The sequence below is a fragment of the Vulpes lagopus genome, chromosome 14 (genome assembly GCF_018345385.1).
Source record: "Vulpes lagopus strain Blue_001 chromosome 14, ASM1834538v1, whole genome shotgun sequence".
Taxonomy (NCBI): domain Eukaryota; kingdom Metazoa; phylum Chordata; class Mammalia; order Carnivora; family Canidae; genus Vulpes; species Vulpes lagopus.
The window spans coordinates 9,505,123-9,522,446 of NC_054837.1; the positions used below are offsets into that span (position 1 = coordinate 9,505,123).

At 45.9% G+C, this 17,324-nt stretch overlaps 1 protein-coding gene across 2 annotated transcripts in view; it reads left to right on the forward strand.

The window, feature by feature from the left end:
* Positions 1-17,324, forward strand: part of PI4KA (phosphatidylinositol 4-kinase alpha) — a 119,347-nt gene that overhangs the window by 74,601 nt on the left and 27,422 nt on the right. For both annotated transcript variants that reach the window (XM_041728420.1, XM_041728421.1), the window contains exons 23-32: positions 889-971; positions 7,052-7,122; positions 7,204-7,328; positions 8,536-8,617; positions 8,863-8,946; positions 10,149-10,238; positions 12,297-12,416; positions 14,717-14,809; positions 16,069-16,225; positions 16,467-16,594. In XM_041728420.1, the coding sequence (XP_041584354.1) occupies positions 889-971; positions 7,052-7,122; positions 7,204-7,328; positions 8,536-8,617; positions 8,863-8,946; positions 10,149-10,238; positions 12,297-12,416; positions 14,717-14,809; positions 16,069-16,225; positions 16,467-16,594 (1,033 nt within the window). The remainder of the gene's footprint in view (positions 1-888; positions 972-7,051; positions 7,123-7,203; positions 7,329-8,535; positions 8,618-8,862; positions 8,947-10,148; positions 10,239-12,296; positions 12,417-14,716; positions 14,810-16,068; positions 16,226-16,466; positions 16,595-17,324) is intronic.

The following is a 17,324-nucleotide window of genomic DNA, read 5'->3' on the forward strand; positions in this document are numbered from 1 at the left end:
ATCAAGTCCCACATCAGGCTGCATGGAGCCTGCTTCTCCCTCTGCCTGTGTCTCTGCCTCTCTCTCTGTTTCTCTCTGAAATCTTTTTTTTAAAAAATTGGGATAGTACAGAAGATGCTAAAGGTGAAAAATACAAATGTCACCTTCCTGAATCCAGAGATGCCCACTATTGATAATTTTACTTTTCCTTCTAGAAATTCTCTATAAAATATTCTCTATAAATACAAACATATATATCCTACACATAGAAGGCACGTGGAGGCCTTTTGGGAACCTATCACTGACATCCTGCTGTACCCATTTCCCCCACACCGTGCTTTCTCTCTCTCTCTCTCTTAAGATTTTATTTATTCATGAGAGACCCACAGAGAGAGAGAGAGAGAGAGGCAGGCTCTCTGCAGGGAGCCTGATGTGGGACTTGGTCGCAGGACTTCAGGATCATGACCTGAGCCAAAGGCAGACACTCAACCACTCAGCCACGCAGTGCTCTCCCCCTTGCTTTTTCATATAACTGTGCATCTTGGATGTTTTTCTATAGCTACCTCTTATTTTGGTGGCTGTATGATGTGCCATTAAGTGATGTACAAAGGCAGCTGAGTAGTCTCTTGATGGACATTTAGCCAGCAGTGTTAGGAGAATCCTGATGCACGTAACCCTTAAGATCTATGACTTAACCCTTAAGATCTATGGATTGCTGGGTGGAACAATGTGGGAACATTATGGTAGATGGTGGATATTGCCCTCCAGAAAGTCCGCGTGAGCATATGGCACTTTAAGTGGTGTAGGTTACTGATTCCTCACAGCCTCACTAGTTCTGAGCAGTACTAAATCTGTGATAAGGAGGGTCTGGATTTTTCAGAACTTACTCAAAACTGTTCTTCTTGCTAGGGTACTGCGCTCAACAGATCCTGACCGCTTCCAGGTAATGTTCTGCTACTTTGAAGATAAAGCTATTCAGAAAGACAAGTCTGGTAAGTTTATTGTTGTGGTACTCTCGTGATGAAATGAGCTTCAATAGTGTAAAAAGGCATACTACTCCCAATTTTCTGTCTACATGAAGAATATAGTTTTATGAAGTTACAAACTACATTGGAAAGATCAGTATAAGACATATAATCTTACAACCATATAGCCTTAAGGAACATCACTCTTGTCCACCCTTAACACTTGAGTATGCTTCGACCCCCAGATTTCAGTATCTAATACTAACCTGTGCTGAGAGATTCCTAGTCTCCTCACATAGTCATTGATAGACCTAGAGCATCTTATTGTAAGGGAGCAGTCATGCTTTTTAAAAGTCCAGAGCAGGCTAAGAGGACCAAGACCAACTTAAAAAGATTCCCAGTGGACAGACTATTATAATCTGAACATGAATACGTATTTTTATTATGTTGCTTAAAAGAAGGGCAGATAAACAAAGATAATGGTGTGTACCCAAATACACAGAGATTATATATATGTATTCTCCTATATATTTTAGCATAATGATAGGTATAATGGATAATATATAATATATAGAATATGTGTATATATACAAAATATTTGTTTTTTCCACTAAATATTAGTGAAATAGAGATAGGTAGTTGTTTCTTATGTAATCAGGAAAGAAGGAACACAAGGAAAGAGCCACACAGTCCAGGAAGAGGCCTGGCACCCACGATAAAGTCTCGCCTGGCCTCCGAGAGTGACTAGGTAGAAAGGGTGCCCCACAGGAGATGGGCAGAGGTGTCCCACAGAGTAGCCAGTTAAAGGTACTCTGTTAGCTGAAAGTAGCTGTTAGCTCACTGTGGGGACAGGCCCAGACCTTCCGTGAGGGGTTCCATGCCTCAGTAGTCCTGTTGGCCATAAGGAGACTCCACTCAGGTCCATGAATGCTTCCAGTGGTGCCATCAGGCCAGGCCAGAATGTCAGGGCAGCAGATCAGGACCCACGGGCCACATCCAATTTGAAGACCGAATCATTTCTGGGGAAGTTTCAGAGTAAGAAAATTTATTTGAATCACAAAGACTTGCAAGCCCAATGATGCAGATGTCCTTAGATCCTGAGTGCATAGAGGATCTTAGCAGCAACCAGTCCTAAAAGCACCAGACTCCTGGGAAAACAAATAAATGAAACTCTCCAGTGGTATAAAAATATAGTTACTGAAATTCTAGTGAGGCAAACCTAAGAATTGGAATAAAAATAAGAGTTATTAAAATTGAGACTGCAAAGAAAACAAACACATAGTATAGTCATTCTTTGACCAGTTTTATTTTTATTTATTTATTTATTTTATTTATTTATGATAGTCACAGAGAGAGAGAGAGAGAGGCAGAGACACAGGCAGAGGGAGAAGCGGGTTCCATGCACCGGGAGCCCGATGTGGGATTCGATCCCGGGTCTCCAGGATCACGCCCTGGGCCAAAGACAGGCGCCAAACCGCTGCTCCACCCAGGGATCCCCGACCAGTTTTAGTATAAGGATGCCAATGGTTTTAAGCATCATTATATTGGTCTGTGTATTTTTATTTATTTATTTATTTTAAATATTTTATTTATTTATTCATGAGAGACACAGAAAGAGAGGCAGAGACATAGGCAGAGGAGAAGCAGGCTCTCTCCAAGGAGCCTGATGTGGGACTTTGATCACAGGACCCCAGGATCACGACCTGAGCCAAAGGCAGACACTCAACCACTGAGCCACTCAGGCACCCTTATGTGTTGATTTTTAAAGTGCTTAAAAATTTAAGAGACTGAAATATTAGACCCATGTTTTAATTAAATGCTTAGAAGAATTTGATCAGTTTTGTAATTGTGCTTAAATATTTGAGGGAGTTGAGTTTGCTAGATCCATGAGTTTTGATTGATTAACTGTGTGGGTACATATTTCGAGGAATGCTAATTGAGAATTCTTAAAATCAATAACTTTATTATTAATTAATGATATTAACTTAGTGGTGAGGAGCCTCTCCATATTTAGAAGCTACTGGCACACTGAAGAATCTATCAATTTATTCTTGCTAATGGGGAATTAATCCCCAGATAATTGTGGTACCGTTTTTTCTATTGTTAAAAAATCAGTCCTTGAAGAAATCTTTTTTAAAATCACCCCAAGGAAAATAAATAAATTAATTAAAATAAAATAAAATCACCCCAAGGACTGTGAGGTGCTGCTTCATGTAAGACCTTTTGTCCAATAAGTCTTTTGCAGATCCCTTCACACTACTGCATGACAGTCAGGAAATTAGGTGGGTGGGTTTATTTTTGTGGGGTTGGCAAAGGAAGACCGTATGAGGGTTCTGCAAGCTCCCCCTGCTGGCAGTATGGGGAAGGATTGGATGAGGAGGAGCCCTTCAGAGGCCAGGCTGGAAGATGAAGGCAGGCAGTTTGTATGGCAGGAAACCTCTCCCACTGGGGTGCAGGATGCAGGAGAGGTGCCCCACACTCAGAGGGTCATACACACATCACCCCAGGACCATTAGGGGGCATAGTAGAGACACTGTTAAACTGCTGGCTAAGCTGATTTGCTCCCCTCGTCTATCCACCCATTGTGGTAGATGGTTGGTTACCCTGAGCTTTTTTTGTTCAAACAGAGAGGGTAAGCAACAACAACAACAAAAAAATAAAGAATGCCAACCCCTAGGAGCCTAAGAACCTACCACATTTTGCCTGCCTCCTAATGAGAATATCTATAGACAGAATCAGTTACCTTTCTAAAGCTGAAAGCTCATCCTCTTCTGAGCTCTACTTTTCTGTTGCTGTGTCATAAAAGGAAATTAAATTGCAGTAAACAGTATGGAGGTTCCTCACAAAGTTAAAAATAGAACTGCCCTACAACCCAGCAACTACACTACTAGGTATTTATCCAGAGGACACAGACATAGTGATTCGAAGGGGCACATGCAGCACAATGTTTATAGCAGCAATGTCCACAGTAGCCAAAATATAGAAAAAGCTCAGATGTCCATTGACAGATGAAGATAAAGATGTGGTATATATGTATACAATGGAATATTAGCTCACTATGGGGATAGGCCCAGACCTTCCATGAGAGGTTCCATGCCTCAGTAGTCCTGTTGGCCATAAGGAGACCCCACTCAGGACCATGATTTAAAAAAGAATTAATTTTTAAAAAATTAAATCTTACCATTTGCAATAATGTGGATGGAACTAGAGGGTGTTACGCTAAGCAAAATAAGTCAGAGAAAGACAAATACCATATGATTTCACTCATATGTGGCAATTTAAGAAATAAAACAGATGAACATAGGGGAAGGGAAAGTGAAAATAAGATAAAAAACAGAGAGGAAGGCAAACTGTAATAGATGATGAACTCTAGGAAACAAATTGAGGGTTGCTGGAGGGGAGATGGGTGGGGACCTGGAGTAACTGGGTGATGGGCATGAAGGAGGACACTTGATGTAATCATGATATAATGTAATGTTATATACAACTGATGAATCACTGAAATTCTACTTCTGAAACTAATAATACATTATATGTTAACAAAATTGAATTTAAGTAAAAGTAAATAAATTTTTTAAAAAGAGGAAATTAAATTGCACTGAAGACCGATGTACACTTTACCTACACTTAATTTTCACGGTACACTGTACTCTTCCACATGATTTCCTTTTTTTTTTTTTTCCTCTTTTTTTTTTTCCACATGATTTCCAAATGGGTTTCTTTCTTGAGGGGTAGGTAGGGTAAAGCCAATAAATGCATACCTACTGAGTGTGCTTTCCTTTTCTTTTTCTCTTTCAAAAACATGAGAGGTGGGAAGGAGATATCTTTGGAGATGTGTTATTCATGAGTTTTCAGAACCAAGCAAGAGAGAGGTTATAAAAAGCATGTAGCAGTCCCCGAAGGAGAGGGCCAGCACCTCCTGTGCAGGTGTCAGCCAAACCTCCACGTGTTCAGGCAGTGTAGCCTGCCAGCTGCCTAGTCACTCAGTACAGACTAAGACTGAGGTAATCCAAGCTAACTTTAAGTACAAAAAAGGGAAGGGGCTTTTTTTTTTTTTTTAATGTAAAAGTCACCATAGAAGCTACACATGATTATCATGGGCATCTGACCACTGTCTGATTGTTTTTTATTAGGAACCTACAGTTTGTTTCCTAAGAGCTATATGAAGATTTTATGCTAAGGAAAAAAAAAAAAAAAAAAAACCTCAAAGATGTGCTAAACACACCCCGAAAGAAGATTTCATCCACCAAACTTCTTAGAAATTAGCCTCTCCCTCCTAGGGCATCTTGTCCAGGTCACACTAATCATTTTCCATGTCTGAGAGCTTCAGGGGCCCATTTAACCTCATAACAAACACTTATGTGGTGCCTCTTTATGTTTCAAACTCTGCCTGGGCCTCGGGCACAAAGGTGCAGTGCCTGCCTAATGTATGTGCCCTAATGACCTTGCATTCTTGTCATTTAGCCACCCTAAAGACAATGCATAAATGGGACAGCACTGGAGGATGAGCAGCATTTAATTATATCACATTGTGATGCTCATGCCCTGCTGTTGCTTTCAGATTTGCTTTGGCAGCAATGACCACATCTGGTTCTCGGATCTTGGTTTCTAAACACCACTCAGCAGTAAAGGGAGCCAAGGCTCCATGTAAAAAAACAAAAACAAAAACAAACAAACAAACAAAAAAAAACGAGGTGAGCTTGGGACAGCTCACAGTGCCAGAAAGGAAGGAAGGGAAAAAAGAAAAGGGAGATAAGAAGAAAAGAAGAAAGGCCTGTGGGCATGTCACAAGGGCAGAAGTCTACTTGAAAGAGCTCCTAATGGCCATAGCTGGAACAATTTGAACAACACAATGAATAACAACAGTATTGGATTATAACCCAGTGCAAGAAACAAATATACATGAGTCCATACTAATTAGGTGATTGAACAAATGAAACATGGGGAGGGAGAAATGGACCTTTCTTATTTTTTTTAAGATTTTATTTCTTTATTCATGAGAGACACAGAGAGAGGCAGAGACACAGGCAGAGAGAGAAGCAGGCTCCATGCAGGGAGCCTGACGTGGGGCTCAATCTCAGGATCACACCCTGGGCTGAAGATGGCGCTAAACCACCTAGCCGCCCAGGCTGCCCATGAGACCTTTCTTAAAGAATTCCAATTACTAAAAGTAGAGAGAGTGAAGAAAATAGAAAATCCCAGTGAGACCAGAGTACCTGCTGTAGGCAGGGTCCACTGATGGGTACAGAAACCAGTGGGCAAAATCTTAAAGAGAAATTACATGTCTAAAAAAAGAGAGACAAAGAAATGACATGTCTGCATCACCTCAAAGTATCTTCCCCAGAGTATTTCCTGGTGACTGTGGTGGTTTTAACTTACACCCACATTCTCTTCAGGAGCTGCTACTTAATTCCCCTCTCTGTGTGGGCTGGATGCAGTGACTCCTTTCTGAAGAGTAGAGCATGGAAAGGGAGAAATAGTAACTGGACAGTGGGAAACCTGGCACACACCACTGTACCCAAGCGATCAAGGTCAGCCTCACCAGCGGTAGGAGATCCTGATTTCACACACCTCCCCTGCCCTGCCACCCCACTGCAATGCAACAAGAAGGCCACTTCACCTCTGGGATTTTCCTAAAATCCTGTAACCTTGGTCTAATCATGAGCATGCATCAGACATACCTAAATTGAGGGACATCCTACAAAATGCCTGTGCTCTTCAGAAGTGTCAAGGTCACAAAAGGCAAGAACATAATGAGGAGTCAACATAGATTGTGGGAGACTAAGGAGACCTGATGGTCAGTGTCATGTGGCATCCTCATTGGATCCTTGGACAGGAAGGTCACATTAGTGGGAAAACGGGGGAAATCTAAAATAAATCTAAATAAAGCCTGAAATTTAGGTAAGACTATTACTGTTGGCTTCTTAGTTTTGACAAATGATCTGCTAAGATCTGGAGAAGCTGTGTACAGGGTATGTGGGAACTCTGTGCTCTCTCTGCCACTCCTTTGTTAGTCCAAAATCTTTTCCAAACAAAATATTTGAAAGTAGCTGGAATTGGTTCCTTTCCTTTGATGCTCCTGACCTGTGGAAACCTCCTCATTTCAGGGATGATGCAGTGTGTGATTGCTGTTGCAGACAAAGTATTCGATGCCTTCCTGAACATGATGGCAGATAAAGTAAGCCTTGTCAGTGTGAGTGTGTATGTGCCCAAGGTATGTGGAGAGCACCTGTTGTACCTGTCTCTTCTGAATCAACAGGCTAAGACTAAGGAGAATGAAGAGGAGCTGGAGCGGCATGCACAATTTCTACTGGTGAACTTCAACCACATTCATAAGAGGATACGGAGGGTGGCGGACAAGTATCTGTCTGGTCTGGTGGATAAGTAAGCTCATTTTCCTTCTAATGTTCTGTGTGTGTGTGTGTGTGTGTGTGTGTGTGTGTGTGTGTGCGTGCATGCATGTGTGTAAAGTTCTCATTTTGGAATGCACGGAAGAACCATCCTTATACTAGCAGTGCAGAAAAATTGGAGTCCGAATTTAAACTCTCAAATGCAATGCAGCCTCCCTCAGAATCTCATGGAATTTGCTGTAAGGTCTGAAATTTGGTCCTGAAACTTCCACTTATTCTGAGCTATTGATGCTCCTTACAGTGCATCTCTTGACAAGGGGTGTCACCTGCCTGTGTCTCCCACCCTCCCCTGCTGCAGAGCTTCTCAGGGCTTCCTCTGGGAAGTACACAGCCATCTTAAGTGACATCTTCCACCCCAGAGCCTAGCCAGAGGCCCCGGGTAGAATCAGTGTCTTTCAGGCTCCTCAGAGAGGAAGGAGAGCCCACACAGACCCTTTTCCACTCCAGGCTGTCTGTGCTGGGAGCCAAAGTGGATTCTCATGGGACATGCCCCCACATGGATGGGAACCCTCAAGGTGGGCTGGGCCAGCCTGTCTGCAGTGTGAGGGCTAGAGGCAGCAAACAGCCGTGCTGGGCCTGCCCACAGATCCCTGCAGGTGTCCAGGAGCTCTGGAGCCTGCTGCAGGCATTGTGTGCCTGGTCCAGGCAGGGCCAGAAAGTAAGTCCAGCACAGGTATGACTTGTGTCTGAGCTGGACCTCCTAAGCGATGGGCCACAATGAATCACAGCTGTGCAGAGTCGGCTCTCTTCAACCCTGACCACTACATTCAGGAACAGGTTCTTTTCTTTGCTCCAGGATGCCATGCAAATACTACCATTTTCACTTTGTACCATCATGTGGAAGTATTAGGGTGCCCTGGTCAAAACCAAGGAGATCGCTTTGGGGAGGGAGGGAACGTGACCCTACCAGTGTATAACTGAGACAATCGATCTGTGTCAAGTTGAGAGCAAGTCACATGGGACCACATCTGGGCCCTGAAAAGTGGGACTGGCAGGAACCTGGGGGGTGTTTCTGACTGAGTCCAGTCTGGGAGGCCTCCTGACCTCCTCTGACCCTCAGCTGGGCAGCAGGAGGTGGGGCTCCCACCTCACCCTATCCCACCCCTCAAGGTGGCACTTTAAGGAACTGAGATTCCTTGAAGGTTTGGCTGCTCAACCCTAAGACATGACTCTTGATATAGGTTTCCCCACTTGCTCTGGAGCGGGACAGTACTGAAGACCATGCTGGACATCCTCCAGACCTTGTCGCTGTCACTGAGCGCTGTGAGTGTCCCTACCTTACGCCTGAATCTGATTTATACTGCAAGTGGCCAAATTGGGGGTGGGGACCCCAGATCCCACCCTGGCCTTTCCCAGTGAGCTGCAGCAAGTTTGGAAGTCCATCACAGACCAGATATGTGTGGGGAAGGGAAGCAGACACTCTGCTGCCCAGTGTGAGGTGGAGGCCCAGCTCAGCAGAGGCAGCCCAGGGAAGGCGGTTGGAAGAGGGAGCTTTGTTGTGTTTTCAGGACATTCACAAGGACCAGCCTTACTACGACATCCCTGATGCCCCCTATCGGATCACCGTTCCTGACACTTGTGAAGCCCGAGAGGTAGGCTGGCAGCCGTCCCCTTATTAAGGGCCGTCTTCATTGCCCTCTGGAGCATCAGGGCTGGCACATTGCACGCATTAGATTATTCGGTCCCAGCAGTTGGAGGTGTGAGCACTGTGGTCCCCCGCCCGCAGTGAAGAAGGCCTGAGTTGTCAGAGTTGCACAATATGAGCAGGGTGGTCTGTCTGCCAGGCCCGCTCCTGCCCCTCAGCCATGCTGACACCAAGCCCTTTCTTGGTTCAGCTGCCAAAGGTTTTCAGCTGCCTGTCAGTTTATGGTGTCTCAGAGCTGCGTGAGCAAACACGACTGTCAGACCAACTTCACTATTATGAGGTGTGCAGACTGTCATTGTGGTAGTGGAGTAACATGACTTTGGCTTTGTGTGACGCTATGGGAAATAGGGTAAGTAGCTCTAGATAAGGAGGATGTGCTGTGTGAGGTCTGACTCGGAGCCCTCACTGTGGCAAACTGAGGCCTAGGGCCAGGTCACATCCCAATCTTGGGGCCTCCAGCCAGACCAGCTGCCAGCTGGGATTTCTCCCCACAGTGACGAGGCCGCCGGAATGGCTTTTACCTCCCAGGACCTATATTCTCCAGTCACTGATTCAGGACATATGTTGTCCAGTGGCCATGTGAAGCACTGTGAGCTAGGCCCTGCTACTTTATGCCAGGATTATAGACCAGGCTGTCTATACCCTATTCCCAGAGCCTCGGAGTTAGAACATGGTCACTATAATCATTTGCTAGGGTTGCCATGATTAAGTGCCACAGACTGAGTAGCTTAGACAACAGAAATGTATTTAGTTATTTATTTTCTCACACTTTTAGGAGGCTAGAAGTCTGAGATCAAGGTGTTGGCAGGGTTAGTTTCTTTAGAAACCTCTTTCCTTGGCTTTTAGATATCTTTTGTGTTCTTGTGTCCTCACATGTCTTCCCTCTGTACCCTAATCACCTTCTCTTTGAAGTACACAAGTCAGGTTGAATTACGGCCCACCCATATGATAACCATTTTACCTTAATTACCTCTTTAAAGGCTCCATCTCCAAATACTGTCACATTCTGAAGTACTGGAGGCTAGGACTTCAATACTGGGTTTTAGGGGGGTACACTTAAGCCCTCAATAGTAGTTAACTGCTGTCTGTAGCTAGCATCCTCTGACAACCCAAATACACTGATTTCGGCCTGATTACACTCTTTTCCAGAGCATCGTGAAGGACTTCGCAGCACGCTGTGGAATGATCCTACAGGAGGCAATGAAGTGGGCACCTACAGTTACCAAATCCCACTTACAGGTACTTTCACAAAAAAAGCAATTTTGATATACTCCTTCCAGTGATCCAGAGAGCTTTCATAGACATACCATACTTGAAATACAAACAGCACTAGTGTGAATAAGCAGAGACCAAAAACATTAGTCTAATGCCTGAAAATAACAGAAGCCTCAGAGGCTGACTCTTTGGTGAGAACACCTTGGGGAGTAAGGGTGCTGGTTATGGGTGAGGGGGGCAGGTGCAGTGGGCTTTGTGAGCAGACAGACCCAGGGAACCTGACCACTCACCAGGTAGGTGTCAGGTCTGTGGCAGGACTTGGGGCTGCTTGCAAGATGGGTGCACAGGGAGACCTGGCAGTCCAGCAGCAGCACCTGTGCTGGATACTGGAGCTGGAGGGTGGCTGCCATCCCAGTAGAGCCCTGTCCAGGTTGCACGTGGAGCTGCACATGAGCCTTCTCAGACCACAGCTCTGGCTTATGAGCACAAACAACTGCAAGGTGAGCCGTTATTCTGGTCAAGCAGAGGTGGACCAGAAATACCACAATACGTGAGAGGAAAAAGTCACCTCAAAGGGATCAAAGATAAGAAAACCACTAGAACAGATCTGGCTTAATAAAGAAAAGGTGCATCAAGAGGAGCATGTGAAGCTGACCTCAGCAACACTTGTTAGGATAAAGCTGGTTCCAAAGTGTTTCTGTGTCTGGAATCCAGGAAGGACAGAGCAGCTAGCCCCAAGGGCCTTCCAAGGCTATTTGAAAATCCATTTCGCAAGAGCCCATAGGTGGTGCCTAGCGTTGCTATACAGTCCTTCCTTTAGCTAAGGTTTTGGAGCAATGAGGTTAGAGCAGTTAGGGAAATGAAAAAAAAAAAAAAACAAAAAAAAACTGGAGCCCTCCATTAGACATTCAGCAGCTAAGCTGCATAGAGGTGGGCTTTGTGACTAGGCTGTGCTTGTAGCTTAACAACTGCCACTGTCTAGTGGATACACCAGTACTCTTCGGGCAGGGGTACTTTCTCAAACTCTTCATATTTGGGAACTGATTTTTTGTGGCACACATGGAGGAGGGGGGAGCTCAGCTCCCAAGGCCAAGGTCTAAAGAGGGGAGGCCCCCTTTCATTCCTAAAAAGGTTCATTAAACAAAAAGGCCTACTAGAGGGAGAGCCATGTGTTTCTGCAAGCGTGGGCTAGCAAGGGAGTGGAAAATGCAAAGAAACGCTTGAATTGGCCTCAGTGATCCAGCCTTCATTTCCCAGCCGTAGTATCCGCATCTGTCCTGGGCTTCCAGCTGGCAGCTTCAGCCCATCCTAAACCATCCTCCACACTGCCCACTACAGCGGCCCATTGTTGCTAGCAAATAGGCTCTGCACACCTCCCTCCTACCTCCATTCATTAGCCATCCCCCTTTACTAAGGGGTCCATGGTTGGGTTTCTGGGGCTTGTGCACTTTCCTGAGGGGAGTCCTGTGGCTCACTCTAAACTCCCTCCCCTGGCATACAAGGCCTTTTGGACCTGGCCTGTCCCTGGGCCAGGCTTGCCACCTGCTATCTAGCCCCTTGTATTTGCTACTCCTGCAGCGCTGATCCCTGGCCCCTGATGGTCCACAGAGCAGAAGGCCTTCTCACATGTCCAGGCTCTGCCAGGTGTCCCTTTACCCCAGCAACTCCCTCCCCCAGTTGGCCAGGCAGACTCAGGCCCTTGCTCTGCCTTCCTGCTATCCATCAGGCCCCCTTTTACAGCAGGGCTGCTCTGGCAAAAGAAGTGCCAGCATGTTGACAGCAGGGCCAGGACTCTGCAGCTCTGTGTTCTGGGTATCTGGCATGGGACCTGGCAGGTGGCAGACTGTCAGCAAGGATGTATCAAAAGAATAAGTGATCGTCTCACATTTACTGTGTGTGCCAGCCACTGTGGGCAAATCATCCTTGTTCATGAAGGAGCCATAGCCAACTGAGGGTGGCAGGGGGGTGGTGGGGGGTTTAACTGATGCTCCCACAGAGAAGGATCCACCCGACATCAAAACCAATGTTTGCTCTACTACCTCACACACCTTAAAATAAAACAGCCCTTTTTTTTCTGACCAGGAATATCTGAACAAACATCAGAACTGGGTGTCAGGACTGTCCCAGCACACGGGGCTGGCCATGGCCACCGAAAGCATCCTGCACTTTGCTGGCTACAACAAGCAGAACACTACTCTTGGGGTATGTGTGTGCCTCCTGGGGAGTAGGAATCTCCTCAGCCCTGGGAGCCACAGTGCAAGGGGAAAGACGAAATTTGGCATTTGGGCACCCACGTGCCGCACACGCAGCTGTGCTAGCAGTAAGCGGGTCAGGTTCCATGTGAGATGCCCAAGTTCAAAGAGAGTTGTCACTGGAACCTTACTGTGTTTTCTTGATTCATTAATGATATCAGATTTGGATTTCTTTTTGTGCACAAGGAAGGAAACTGATCTATAGGAGACACGGTCAGCATTATCTTATAGTTCACGTTGATTGGAAACATTCCCTGGATTTTCCTGTTTCAGCAGGTGCCAGAGCACACGTGCATACATACCCTCAGCTTCATCTTGTTCCACTCAAGATTACTTTAGAGGGCAGCACGTCCATGAAGTAGTGCTTTTTTAGTTAAATCAGAGTTTAGGATCAGAGCAGCAGATTGACACCGGTGATCTGACTGGCAGCATTGCATGGCGGTGTCTCCCAGTCTTAGGGCCTAGCACTGTGTCTGTCAGTCTGGCCCAACCCAGTATGGCTGTAGGCTTCTTAACTCTGTGCCTCCTCTCTCAGGATGGGAAGGTGGGGAGGCTGCCACCTGTCTTCAGGACATGATAGGGTGGAGGTAGAGGCTGAGCACCAGTGGGAGGATGGCCCTGTGACTTCTCACCATGGCTGTGACTCTAAGTGGGAAGAGAGGAGCCCATGAGGCAGGCTGAGGGTGCTCAGCCTCCGTGCAGAGAAACCAGTGTCTTCTCACGTCCCTTGTCATCTTGGGAGCTCTCACCAGAGATCACTCCATGTTCTCTGAAGACATCAACATCTGCAAATACAGCTAGAGCACCCTCCACACTGTGGCCTACCAATGCATTTGCCGCCTAAGGAGCCTGCAGACATCACTGAACCCTATTCAGGATGCTGAGAAGGCCACTGTTTTCCCCATTTTGCAGGGGAGTATATTCAGACTAAGGACAGCAAGTGACTTCTCTAGGACCTCACAGCTGATTAGTGGCAGGGCCAGGTTCTAGTGCAGACCTGCTTGATGCCATAGGCAACACTGTCTCCAAAAAACATAAAGCATTTTTGTGTGACCTTTTAAAAAGTAATCCAGCATAATTTTATGAGAAAACCTTGTATTTTCTGGCTTTTTTTCCCAAAAATTTCGTATTTTCTTCTTCTGACCTTCTTTCTCCCCACTCACCTCCCTCCAAGAAACAACCCTTCAAACTTCAACAATTGAGAGATTCATTTTCCTCAGTAGCATCTGTATATCAAGAAGTGGATAGGTTGGTTGTGTTGGTTTGTAGTAAAAGGTACTAAAAGGAAATGTGAAAGGTGGTCATCCTCAGTGCATATTCGTAATGTATGGTGATGCTGGGCAGAGCAGTAGCTGGAAAGTATAGTAGCAGTGACCAGCCAGGGTTAGGAAGAGCAGTCATCAGGACCCCGGGGTATGGGGACTGAAACTGAAGCTGAGGTAGTGGGGGCAGGGTGTGATCTGCAAATATTTTCCCCTTTTTGTGGGCTGCCTTTGTTCTCAGGAGTGCGCCCCTTTTGTCTTCTGCTGTTAGGCCAGCATTAGACCTGCAGCAGCTGTTGGGTGTCTCTGAGCCCCTGCTGGCTTCTGACACCATGCTCTTAACTTCACCCTTTACCATCTTCAAGTCACGTGTACACACCAGCACATACCCACAGAGGAGACAGCCTGGGAACACTAATTTCTCAGCATTTTCATTGTAGGCTATGATGATTTTCACAATGATCTGGTGATTAGATCTGTTCACCACTGGGGATGAAAGCAATCAGGGCAGTAAAATGAAGCTATATCACAAGCTGCCTTCCAGAGAAAATTTTTCATACTAAAAATTTTTTATCTTTTTCCTATGAGACCTGTCAGACTGGAAGTTATTCTAAAGTATTTTTGTTTCATTAGCTTGCCAGCACTGAAGATTTTTAATAACCCCTGAATCCAAACTTGACTTCTTAATTGGACTTAGGCTTAGCCATGGTGAACATGAGAAAAGCATGTCTCAGTGGCCTGAAATAATTCTTGATAGGGGTGCCTGGTTGGCTCGGTTGAGTGTCTGCCGTTGTTTCAGGTCATGATCACAGAGTCCAGAGATCGAGCCTTGCATCAGGCTTCCTGCTCAGAGGAGAACCTGCTTTTCTCTCTCCCTCTCCCCCTCCCCCTGTTCCCTCTCTCACTCTCTCACTCAAATAAAATCTTAAAAAAAAAAAAAAAAAAAGAAGAAGAAGAAGAAGAAATAATTCTTGACATTTGTCTATAGGCAACTCAGCTTACAGAGCGCCCAGCCTGTGTGAAGAAAGATTACTCCAACTTCATGGCATCCCTGAATCTACGCAACCGCTATGCAGGCGAGGTACTTTTCCTGCCCTTGTGTCCCAGGGCCATCAAAGTGTCCTCTCGCTCCAATGCCAGTCAGCTCTCTTCCAGTGGAAAATGCACTTGAGGTCTAGAATTCACTCACTTTAGGTGGACTTGAAGGTGTGGGGCCCTGGGACTCACCAGCACAGTCTGGAGCATTTATGGCACCCACTCACCACTTCTGCAGGAGGGTGATTTCACATACACACACTCTGGCCACACTGAAGCTTTCTGTTTTTCTGCCCTGTTTTTTAGTGGTAGCAAACATTTGTTGGGTGCTGTGCACTATCTAGGGCGGTTGATGAGGTGTATATACTATTATTACAATTTTACAGATAATGAAACTGAGGCTCTCAAAATAAAGTAACTTGCCAGAGTTACACAGGCAGAGCAGGGTCAGGAACCACATCTGATCACCATGAGGGCTTTCATCCACCATGCCACACTTTAGCCCAGCTTGGCAAGTTGCTTCACCTCTCGGGGCCTCAGTATCTGAATCTATAAAACATAGAAGTTAGCCTACACCATTTAGGAGGTCCCTGCAAGTCCATCAGTGCCTAGTCTGAGTGGGGTCTCCCCTCCCCCCTGTACAACTTCCTCATTCTAGCAGTTGCTCTTCCTCTTCCTGTGAACCCTCAGCACAGGGGCCGCTCACTCTGCTAGGCTAGGCTGGGCTAGGCTGTTGCTGACCCTAGCTAGGCTGCCACTGACCCTGCGTTCCCATGTGCTAGGGATTGCTCTGATGGCCTGTTCCACCTATTTTGAATACCCCAGTGGTGGTAGGAAATCTGTCTTTGGCAGTAGGTTTGGTTTTTGGAAGGAGTCATATCTTTTCTATGTAGTTGAGTCTTGTAGATAAGAGAGCAGCATGCTTTTGTTGGGGAAGAAAATGATATACAACTTTAAAAATAATGAGACCGCGCTTCTCATTTGAGTCATTAATTGACTCTGAAAGAACTGTTTTTAATCAGTCCACATCATGCAGCCCTACTGTGGTTCAGACCCCGAATTCAGTACTAAAATGTAAAATCAACAAGACCAGGTCTCTGCATCTGAAGGACCATCTAGAATGGAGGAAATACCAACATGCATTGCCAAAAGAGAAGTTCCCCCAATGTGTAAGCAGTGATAGCATCATTGAGCCTGACACTCTCTACACACATAAGCTCTAGTTTGAGACAGTAAGGCTCTGGTCAGGCCTTGTCTGTGTGCCTGGATTATGTGAAGCTCTCTTGACAAGTGTGCTTCTTGCAGGTATATGGAATGATTCGGTTTTCAGATGCCACAGGCCAGATATCTGACCTGAACAAAATGATGGTCCAGGAGCTGAATACAGCGTTAGACCTCAGTAATGCTCAGCAGTACACGCAGGCCATGTTCAAGCTGACAGCTATGCTCATCAGCAGCAAAGGTAATGGATGGAGACATTGGGGAGCTCTGAGCTCGTTTGGAAATGAGTATTTACCTTTGTCTTCTTTAGGGATCTGGGGGTCCCCTAGTAGAGATCTCTGTGGGGCCCTTAGGGGTAGAAGTAAACAGAAGACCATCATTGGCCCACCTGGTTCTCTGTCTTGTTGACTTAAGGAGACAAGCAGAGGGTTCAGCCAATGTTCGTTCAGTGCTGCTTCTGAATAGCGTGTGTTTGTTTACAGATTGTGACCCACAGCTCCTTCATCATCTGTGTTGGGGTCCCCTCCGGATGTTCAACGAGCATGGCATGGAGACTGCCCTGGCCTGCTGGGAGTGGCTGCTGGCTGGCAAGAATGGTGTGGAAGTACCGGTAGGACACTAGCTGTGTTCAGCTCTTGAGGGTGGGGCCAGAGAGATGGAGAGAGCTTGACCTGGCTGTTCACCTGACAAGCTTGGAGACCCCAGGCAAGCCTCTCACCCTCTGGGGCCTCAGTCTCCTTATATGTAAGGCTGTGATATTAATGCCTGACCACTGGGCTATCACAAGGATAACAAGGAATATGTGTTAAAAGGATCCTAGTGGGATCCCAGGTGGCTCAGCGGTTTAGCGCCACCTTCAGCCGAGGGCGTGATCCTAAAGACCTGGGATGGAGTTCCACGTCGGGCTCCCTGCATGGAGCCTGCTTCTCCCTCTGCCTGTGTCTCTGCCTCTCTCTCTCTCAGGAATAAGTAAATAAAGTCTTTATTAAAACAAACAAACAAAAAACAAAGATTAAAAAAAAAAAAGAGGATCCTAGTGGTTCCTAGGAGTTGTTGTTTCTCAAAAGCTCAGTAGAGGGAGCCATTTCTCCAAGAGTGGAACACATGGAATGTGATCCAGAGAGGTTGTGGTTGTTCACAAAGACATTTATTTCTCTTGGCCTGCTCACTTTGGGAGGGGCAGTCTTCCTGGTGTCCATATTTCTAAAGTTGATGTTGGAGGAGGCCCCCAGGCAAGGTCATATACGCCCTTTCAACTGATTGGATGAATATCTAAGAACTGTTGAATTTTTCAAAGATCTCATTAATTTTCATAACAACAGGGAATTTGGCATTTTTTC